General features: G+C 46.2%; 1 protein-coding gene across 3 annotated transcripts; it reads right to left on the bottom strand.

Annotated features, from left to right (window-relative positions):
- Window positions 1–1,419: 1,419 nt before the first annotated feature.
- LOC127000525 (uncharacterized) lies at window positions 1,420–10,021 on the bottom strand. 3 transcript variants are annotated; one of them, XM_050864262.1, is made up of 3 exons: window positions 9,949–9,981; window positions 2,298–2,423; window positions 1,420–2,193 (listed from the first exon to the last, which is right to left on the bottom strand). In XM_050864262.1, the coding sequence occupies exons 1-3, from the start codon at window positions 9,958–9,960 to the stop codon at window positions 1,726–1,728; spliced, it is 606 nt and encodes a 201-aa protein (XP_050720219.1). In that variant the 5' UTR covers window positions 9,961–9,981; the 3' UTR covers window positions 1,420–1,725. The 3 variants fall into 3 exon arrangements, with proteins under 3 accessions (XP_050720219.1, XP_050720218.1, XP_050720220.1); XM_050864261.1 differs by lacking the exon at window positions 9,949–9,981 and adding an exon at window positions 2,909–2,957; XM_050864263.1 differs by lacking the exons at window positions 1,420–2,193; window positions 2,298–2,423 and adding exons at window positions 7,402–7,817; window positions 8,170–8,295 and having other exon boundaries at window positions 9,949–10,021.
- Between the last annotated feature and the right edge of the window lie 547 nt (window positions 10,022–10,568).

Here is a 10,568-nt window from a genome sequence, read left to right as displayed (position 1 = left end):
AACGAGACTGTATCAAGTAAGACATATTAAAGTTATTCCGGTTTACGTATGTTATGTGTTACAGCGTATGGTGCCCTCCTTACTATACGATATTTGAAACTGTGTAGACAAAATGAAGACATAAAAACTCAGGCAGTATTACGTAAGACATTGGTGAAATATAGTATTGTTTATTTGCGTTAAGTAAGACAGTGAATGTGAAAGGGAGAAACGGGGGAGTCTTAGCGAAAACAAAAAGAACGTCTATTTTACGTAAGACATTGATATAAAAGATACAAAAGATAGATGTCGTCCTGTTTATTTATGTCATGTGGGACAGTGTTTACTCTCTTAACAGTACAAAGGGAGGGAGGGGGAGAGGGAGGGGTGGGCCTAACGAGAAAACAACGGGAGTGCTAACGTAACCGTCTGTGGCCCCGGGGAAGGGTGAGGTCAGCGGCGCCAGGGGAGCGGTGATCGGTGGCTTACCCTCAGGAGCCTCTGTCGCCCCACCCACCGAATATTCCTGCCTTTCCCTCAAGACTTCAAGACTAAATAGAAGGCTTCGTGATTATTGCGGTCCTATTATGTAGGCCCGGTTTTAAGAGTCTGTAAAGATGAAGCCCGTTTTAAGAGTGTTAATATAAAGCCTTCTGATTATTGTTATCCAGTTACTTAAGCCCGTTTGAGAAGTATAAAGTTTTATGTTACTTAAGCCCATTGTAGGAGTCTGTAGTAATAAAAGATCGTTACTTGGGAAAATTTTAGAAGTGTTAAAATAAAGCTTCGTTATTACGGCGCTGTTACTTAATTAATCCCTGTTTTCGTTTAGGAGTTTGTGAGAATGAAGCCTTTGATTATTGTTTACTACATTTAGGGCGCGGTGGTCTACTGGGTCAGGTTGATCAAGCCATGAAATTAGAGAGCCAGGGCTAGCCGGTTCGAACCCCAGTGGATGTGTGCATGCATCTGTGATTGCTAATGCTTATCTGTCTGTTTAAATGTCTATCGATCTGTATCTATTGCTTCCGCGTCACCACCACCATCACAACTACTACTACTACTACTACTACTACTACTACTACTGTTAATACTTCTACTTCTACTGTTACTACTACTACTACTTCTGCTACTATGCCTACTACTACTACTACTACTACTACCTATTACTACTACTACTACTACTACTACTACTACTACTACTACTACTACTAGTCTAATGGTAGCTCTGTGCAGTAGGGTCAACTCTACACTGAAACCTTCACGGATGTAAAGCACAGTAAGTGATAAAGACTAATTTTGTATATTTACCAAGAATGCAGGATCCTCATCTACTTTATCTTGGCAGGAGTGGCTCCTACTAAGAATATGTCAAGTGTTTGTGTGAGTGTGAGTCACGTATGGCAGCGCGGACGGAGGTCTGTAAGCAAAATTCATGTCAATCAGTGTTACGGGGTATTGTTTATTGAATTGTTTCCTATAAATACACAACCAGCATATTTTAATTTATATAGCCCGCATGTAAATAACAACTCATTATACTTATTTTTCAAGCGTTTTTAATAATTTAACGTGTGTTAAAATATAATGTTCGTACATTGTGTCGGACTCCTTTCATCAACTGCAGTCACCTCTGTTATGAGCAAGAGAAGCACTATTGAGTGATTTTATGACTCATTCGTATGACAGAAAACTACTCATACGGATGGTTCCCATAATCACTCATTATAAATACTGCCCAGGACCTCACTGGTAGGCTGGCCTGTAGGGGGCGGGGGTGCCGTAGGATGGCGCCGGGGTTCCATAGGATGGGGCGGGGGTACCATAAGATGGCGCGGGGGTGCCATAGGACGGGGCGGGGGTACCGTAAGACGGGGCGGGTGTCCCATAAGATGGGGCTGGGGTGCCGTAGGATGGGGCGGGGGTGCCGTAGGATGGGGCAGGGGTACCGTAGGATGGGGCGGGCTTGCCGTAGGACGGGGCGGGGGCTCCGTAGCTCTGCGCGGGGTACTGGGCCTCACCCTCGTAGGTGACCTCGGCCACGTAGCCGGAGTCGCCATCCACGTAGTAGGTGACCTTCTGGAGGCGGCCGTCGGGCAGCTGCACGTAGTAGGTGCCCTGGGTGTTGTAGCCGTCGCGGGTCTCCTGGGCGTTGTAGTTGTTGCCGGAGTAGTCGTCGTTCACGGCGTAGTTGAAGTCGTACTTGGGCGGCGACTGAGGGTAAAAAAAGGAGGTTAGGGTTGGCGACGTAGAGGGTTGGCGGCGATGACGGCGGCTGTGTCCAATCCCACAAGAGAACGGGGAAGGTGTGTACTCACCTCGGGAGCGGGGGCGTGGTAGGAGGGCGCGGGAGCGTGGTAGGAGGGGGCTGGAGCGCCATAGGACGGTGGAGTGCTGTCGGGACGGGCGAGGGCGGCGGCCACGAGGGCGGACAGCAAGACGATCTGGAGGAGGAGAAGGAAGAAAAGAAGGTGATTAGCCTGACACTTGACACTTATTAGCGCCGGCGCAAACACAGGCTGGGAAACAGCATACGGAAAATGTACACAAATACTCAAACTCATGAAGCCAATAATCGCTCTTCTGTTTAGGCAAGGACGATCATGCAGTATTCCGAATAAATTTCATCCATGGCGGATAATCAGACGTTAAGGAGCTTGAGTAAGACTGATCTGTGCACGAACTCCCACCCATCCACTGGGTGCAAGTAAGTGCCGCCCCACTGCACCGTAACACCACACACCACCGTCGGCACCAGACACTCGGGTACTGGTGCCCTAGACCTTGATCTTCTCTGTTCCCCTACAGAGGACAGAAGCCGCGAAAAGAGATCGTAAAGAAGCAAGTTTTCTCATAATATCATGCGTTGGCGAATTTCTCAACGGGTATTGAGATATTGACGTTAAAACCCCGTCTGCCATTCCACTACCTTGAGAGACATGTTTCCTATGGCTGAAGAAGATCTCAACTGATGCCGAGGATGGACGCGCCGCCTTATATACTGTGCTCTACCGCTGCCTCAGTGACGTGACGCCAGCCTCGGGCCGCGAGAAGACAAGGTCGAAGCCGCGGGCAGAGGTTGTGATGATGTATTGATGATGATACTACCACTACAACTGCTACGGCTTCCACCGCCACCACCACCATTACTATATACACACTACGCACTACTACTACTACCACTACTACTACTACTACTGGTACTACTACTACTACTACTACTACTACTACTACTACTACCATTACTTTATAACAAGAACAACAACAACAACAACAACAACTACTACTACTACTACTACTCCTACTACTACTACTACTACTACTGCTACTACTAGAATAGTAATAAGTATTGAATAGTAACAATACTGATCATTAAATAATATATTTTTGTCTCAATTGTCATGTTACTCGATTCCCATATTGCCTAAGAAATAGCTTCACAACGCGAAAGTGTGTGCTTGCGTGTGTGTGTGTGTGTGGGGGGGGGGGGGGGGGTCTGAACGCGTATGTGTATCTTTTTGTGTTAAGTAAATTTTCTGTGGAAGTAGTTACCCTTGATAACTTGTTTGTCGTGGCGGAGGAGGAAGACGTGTCGTTCCCACGCGCTGGCGCGTCGTCGAGGCTGCTCAGAGGCTGTGAATCGCTCCGGGTTGCTCTCTCTCCCTGAACGTCCTCCTCTGGCGTAGATTATCATGTCCGTAAATTTGGAAACACTGGTGTATGTATTATCCTCTACTTTTCGTAAATAGTAGACAGTCATTGTGCAGTCCATTTATTCATGTTCATTTATCTCTCGTGACTTTTTCGGTGGTTTGACTGCGGGCCGTAGACACAGTCAGTGTACATTCTATCGATGAAGCCGTTCTTTTTCCCTGTTCGACTTTTTGAAGTGCGAGCGTAACATAGACAGTATACTATTCATCTTGCTAAACTGTACTAACTTTTCTTCCTTTCTTTCAACTCTTTTGAACATTGGCTGGGGAGTTAGCCTACAGTTTTTCTATCTGTTATTAGGGTTTGCGGGCGCAGGGTAATGACACACGTATAGGACCTATCTTGATGCTAAGCTTATAAACACCTTTGGGCGCCTTGTTGGAGTTAGGTCCGTTCTCTTAGAGCCAAGCCCCCCCCCCCAAGGCTGTCGCGCTATATATACGTTCTGTAGCGGGAGACATATGAGACGTATGAGAGGGTCGTTTCTTGAGATTGCAGGCTTCATTCACCACCAGACTTAAGGGAGAAGTACAGTACGTGAGTGAGAGAGTGAATAATTAATTGAGAGCGCTAAGTGGCTTTGTGTAAGTGCGGCCTTCGTATAAATTCAGCCCCAATGGCCAAGAGTTTCATGGATGTGGTTGTCCTGAGTCGTTGCATGCTAGCTATACTCGTCACTCAAAGACTGCTTATGAACAGTCAAGGGTGTGAAGAGACTGCCCATCCCTCATCACTCCGCCATGGATAGAACCTCACAGCGCTGGGTTGTAAGCCGAGCGTGCTGCAATAACACAGTGTAGGACATGTTCTTACGTTTCCCTTCGCCACACACTTCAGGCCACGCAGAGAGACGGAACTAAACCCCGAGGCAGTATACTTATTTGCATACGTCCGTGACTTTACATTCCCTCCTTTACCTTTCTCTCGAGGAAACTGCAACTCACCAATGCCTGATTACGTGCTGGACTCGTGAAAGGGGGCATGTCGTGCCGAAAGAAAACAAGAACGAGACTGTATCAAGTAAGACATATTAAAGTTATTCCGGTTTACGTATGTTATGTGTTACAGCGTATGGTGCCCTCCTTACTATACGATATTTGAAACTGTGTAGACAAAACGAAGACATAAAAACTCAGGCAGTATTACGTAAGACATTGGTGAAATATAGTATTGTTTATTTACGTTAAGTAAGACAGTGAATGTGAAAGGGGGAAACGGGGGAGTCTTAGCGAAAACAAAAAGAACGCCTATTTTACGTAAGACATTGATATAAAAGATACAAAAGATAGATGTCGTCCTGTTTATTTATGTCATGTGGGACAGTGTTTACTCTCTTAACAGTACAAAGGGAGGGAGGGGGAGAGGGAGGGGTGGGCCTAACGAGAAAACAACGGGAGTGCTAACGTAACCGTCTGTGGCCCCGGGGAAGGGTGAGGTCAGCGGCGCCAGGGGAGCGGTGATCGGTGGCTTACCCTCAGGAGCCTCTGTCGCCCCACCCACCGCCTATTCCTGCCTTTCCCTCAAGACTTCAAGACTAAATAGAAGGCTTCGTGATTATTGCGGTCCTGTTATGTAGGCCCGGTTTTAGGAGTCTGTAAAGATGAAGCCCGTTTTAAGAGTGTTAATATAAAGCCTTCTGATTATTGTTATCCAGTTACTTAAGCCCGTTTGAGAAGTATAAAGTTTTATGTTACTTAAGCCCATTGTAGGAGTCTGTAGTAATAAAAGATCATTACTTGGGAAAATTTTAGAAGTGTTAAAATAAAGCTTCGTTATTACGGCGCTGTTACTTAATTAATCCCTGTTTTCGTTTAGGAGTTTGTGAGAATGAAGCCTTTGATTATTGTTTGCTACATTTAGGGCGCGGTGGTCTACTGGGTCAGGTTGATCAAGCCATGAAATTAGAGAGCCAGGGCTAGCCGGTTCGAACCCCAGTGGATGTGTGCATGCATCTGTGATTGCTAATGCTTATCTGTCTGTTTAAATGTCTATCGATCTGTATCTATTGCTTCCGCGTCACCACCACCATCACAACTACTACTACTACTACTACTACTACTACTACTACTACTACTACTACTACTACTGTTAATACTTCTACTTCTACTGTTACTACTACTACTACTTCTGCTACTCTGCCTACTACTACTACTACTACAATTTACTACTACTACTACTACTACTACTACTACTACTACTACTACTACTACTATTGTTTACTAATGCCACAACTACGACTGTCACTGCTACTGCTATTACATATATTGCCCCACACACCACACCTTTGCTGGCGGTCTTAGGGAATGGAGCGCGCAGAGATGGCAACACACACACACACACACACACACACACACACACACACACACACACACACACACACACACACACACACACACGCACAGAGCTGCCATTTGATACTTTTCAAAACTCGGTTAGATTGGTTTATGCAAAATCCGTTGGGTAGGGAATCGGCATGGCTTGTTGTAGGAGCTGAACTGGCGGCTGAGTCCGATTACCCATGTTAGTCTACCTTGTCATGCGAACATTGACCTCCATCCGAAATTGACCCTCTCTTTTTGGCCTCTCGTTCTTTTTCTTTACAGGAGCAACGAAAAGCGGGACTTTTTTTGTCCTTTACCTGCTCTCTCCTGTAAAAAAAGCAATAACCATAATGCCAATGAACAAGGTATTGGTTTATATCCACTTGCTCGAGGGTGTAAGGCTTCATTATAAAAAAAAAAAATGGCAATGAATAACTGAATATGGTAATGAGGAATGGGAACTTCGGTAACGAGTTTGTGTTTTGATCTGGCAACAATGATGAGAGCCTGTAGAAAACATTGAATTCTTTGGTCCTGACTGTTGCTTTCGAGTATCCTTCGGCTTAGTTTGGTTCCCGTGATTCCCTATCTATTATATGTTTTCTTGTGTTTTGAATATATACGTCATGATTAATATCGTTTGCTTTGTACTGTTGCCTCATGGCTGACTTTTTTTTTTTTTTTTACATATGACCTACAGCGCCGGTAGGCTTCTTAGGGGCCTGATGGTCGGCCCGAGCCCGTCATGGCGCAGGCAATTGTTTATAGTGGCGCCATTTTTATTGGCTAATGCTGCCCCCCGGAGCTCATTCTTGATTTCACTTGCATAGCTTCTTCTAGAGTCCGGGTTGATGGGTGGTCTTCAGGACAGCATGTGGGTAGTCATAAGCCACTCGGGGGTGACTAAAAACTCCCAGGTGGTTAGCGACGGATTCAAACTCGCATCATCCTGAACGCTGTGAATGCGGGGCCGGCACGCTAACCACTCAGCCACCGCCTCCCCAGCCAAGTTGACTTTGGGGCAACAGTTTGCAGTAGTGCTGTTTGTATGGTCCACGGTTACTATCAGTGTTCCTAGCTGAAAATTGATTCGAATGTTCAGTATGTTGAGGACGTGCCTCTGGTGTCAGTCTACTCAACGGCAGCAAAAGATGTGCGTGAAGTCCTTGGAACGGAGAGTACATTCACTAATTGTGTGCTGACCACTCTAGAGACACGCTTTTCCGATAACTCTGTCCACCAGTCGTTGTTATCGTCCGTGTCTTGCTACTTGACGCAGCCGCCATTGTTTGACACAGTCTGGGCGAATGATTGTCATTCGGTGTTTAGGTGTGTGAGGGGGTCTGTATCAGTCCCTGCAGCGGGCAGGCAATGGTGAAACAACAAATGAAATTCGTGATTGTTTAATAAATATACATCATGGCTGAAGGGTAGGTGCGAGGGCCTCGCTAGTAGGCTGGGGTTCCAGCCCGTAAGAGGTCCCGGTATCTCTTCTCCTTGGGGTGGGAATCCTTACTGGTAGGAGGGGACGGGGGTGCCATAGGATGGGGCGGGCTTGCCGTAGGATGGGGCGGGCTTTCCGTAGCTCTGCGCGGGGTACTGGGCCTCACCCTCGTAGGTGACCTCGGCCACGTAGCCAGAGTCGCCGTCAACGTAGTAGGTGACTTTCTGGATGCGGCCGTCGGGCAGCTGCACGTAGTAGGTGCCCTGGGTGTTGTAGCCGTCGCGGGTCTCCTGGGCGTTGTAGTTGTTGCCGGAATAGTCGTCCTTCACGGCGTAGTTGAAGTCATATCTGGGCGGCGACTGAGGAGACAAGAGCATGTTGTAGCGGCGAGGAGAAAGCGGCGCCAATCGGTGCACGGCTCATGTATCACAAGAGCAAGGGAGGACTCTTTGCAGTGGGATAAAGTTTATTATTTATATTTAGGTTTAAGAAGTCATGTGTTGAGAGCAAGCGTGAAAGACATATTTAATGAAAAGGTTAGAGACATTCGCGTAATGCATAATGCTGTTAAGTTTCCAGAAGCTGCCCCGTGTAGGCCACACAGGTCATTTACAGACTTCTTGTACGATTATTTTTCCATGTCGGCGGTGAACAGCGCGGCTGCGGGGCGGCGGCCCCCTCATGAGGCAGCGGTGTAGGCTGTGTACTTACGTCGGGGGAAGGGGCGTGGTAGGAGGGCGCAGGGGCGCGGTAGGAGGGGGCGGGTGCACCGTAGGAAGCTGGGGGGCTGTCGGGACGGGCGAGAGCGGTGGCCACGAGGGCGGACAGCAGAACAACCTGAAGGAAAATGAGGAGGTGAAGTGCGTGTGAAACAAAGGTAAAAGCAGAGACTTTCGAACAAAAGACAGCCTGATGTAGATGAGGAAGGCTTGAAGTGACCCTGACGAATAGCTGTTGAGAGTCACACTGGCGGAGAGAAACACTGGCACACAGACGGTCGTATAGGCACACAGACCCGCCCTAGCCACACACACGGCAAGAAGACCAGCAAGAGGAAAGTGGGTGTGGCTCGTAGCAACACATACTAAGCACAGACAGGCAGAGTGAGGAAATCTTACTTCATCTGCAGTTCTTGAGTGTAACAAGACGCTCTTCCTGATGCAGCAAAGGGTTACTTTTGTATAGCATTAACACAACCAGTGAACACATCATGTGTCCTGTTTCATCACAGCAACTTGGTAGAGTTTGATTAAAAACCTACAAAAGTCTACATTGATTAAGATAAACTACAGGTAATTAAGAAGAAAAATTAACTAAATTAAGCCGAATTTTGCAAGAGATTACTCTCATCTTGCATGTATATGACTAACAAATTGATTGCGTCCTTTCTCATCTCAGGCGTTACAGAGCATTTGATATTAAAGAATAAGATAATGTAACCTGCAGTAACAAAAGACCCAAGAGTTACTTATATCTTACACATGTACACCAAGTTAATAAAATGCCATCTGGTATCACAGAAGCTTCATAGAAAACGCAGCCGTAAAGGAGTGTGTGATGGAAACCTGAACGAACAAAATTAAACTAGAAACCAAAACTGACCAAATGAAACTAAAAACCCTGAACGAACTAAACGAAACTAGAAACCTGGACGAACTAAATGAAAGCAAAAAAGCTTCGTGAATTATTAAACAGAAAATCAATTCAAAGTGGCGGGGAAAGGGCTGCCGCTAGAGACGCTCCCTGCAGTAAGGTATTTGAAGCGTGTAATTGGTCCACGAATGCGCCAAATTAGAATGCAAACGACGCCTGGTGAAATAAAAGAAATTGAAACCAAAAACTAAACCAAAGAGGCGGATACAATGTTACACCTCCATATTTACCGAGTGTAAATGATACCTGAATGATGTAAAATGGTGTAAATGACTCGTACTATACCAAAATTTTACCAAACTGTCAGTAAGTGAGACTATCGCTGGAGTCTGTTAAGAAAAAAAGAAGAGAAAAAAAAACAACAAAACCAAATCGTAAGAAAAAATAGGCTACCGCTGGAGTCTGTTCTTGCATTGCTGAGAGAGGCGTGTTTTCCGTGGCTGAAGAAGACAAAGAAAAGGCGAAGATAGTCGGTGGTAAAATGACCGAAAAAAGCTCTACGAATGTATCTCCTGAGTTAGTGAAGTAATGAAGTAGTGGCAAGAAAACATGCTACCTGAGACGTTTTCTGTTGCTGAAGAATAACAGACTAGAAAATCGCTAGTAATATGAACGAAAAAAGCCCTCTACAAATATCTCGTGAGTTGCAGAGAAGCAATGGCAGTAACGAAAATGAAAGTGGCTACCTGAGATAGTGAAAGAGGTTACCTGAGACCTGTCCAGTTGCCAAAGAATAAGCAAAGTCAAATATAATCGGCATTAAAATAAATCAAGAAAGTGACAGAAAAGCAAACGAAAGAAGCGGTTAAGACAAGCTCTCTTCGTGCACTGTTATACCTTGAGAGACATGTTTCCTGTAGCTGATGATGAGCTCAACTGATGAAGGAGGAGGAACCCGCCACCTTATATACTGTGCTTTACCGCTTCTTTAGTCACGTGACGCGGCCCAAGAAGGCAAGGACGAAGCCGCGCCCCGTCACGTCCCGCCCGTCTGGTCCCGCCCGCCCCTCCTCACGCCGCGGGCAGAGGAGTGACCGTGATTGCGTGATGGTGCGATGAGTTGGTCTTCTGTAACGTGGTCGACTTTCGCTTGATTCCAGTTACCGGGCGGGGTCGTGATGGTGGTGGTGGTGAAGGTGCAGTTCCAGGAGGGTCGTGGTGGTGGTGGTGGAGGAGGAAATTAACAAGAAGAGCCAGAAAGAAGGAAAGAAGAGGGAGGCATAGGTAGATGAGTAATAATAATAATAATTGTAATATATTAATAAGAATAATTACTAGAAAGAAGAATAAAAAATAGAAAAATACAGAGGAGGAGGAGGAAGACGAGGAGGAGGAGGAAAAAAGTAAGCGAAAAGGGAGGATGAGGAAGAAATCAGAAACAGGAGAAAGATAAGAACCAATTTGGTAGAGGGAGAAGAACTGAGAGAAACGGAGGAAAGGGGAAATGGAAAAGGAAG

Source organism: Eriocheir sinensis, chromosome 19, assembly GCF_024679095.1.
Source record: "Eriocheir sinensis breed Jianghai 21 chromosome 19, ASM2467909v1, whole genome shotgun sequence".
NCBI classification, from domain to species: Eukaryota; Metazoa; Arthropoda; class Malacostraca; order Decapoda; family Varunidae; genus Eriocheir; species Eriocheir sinensis.
Note: the sequence above shows the minus strand (reverse complement) of the source record. Positions and strands in the feature narration are given on the sequence as shown.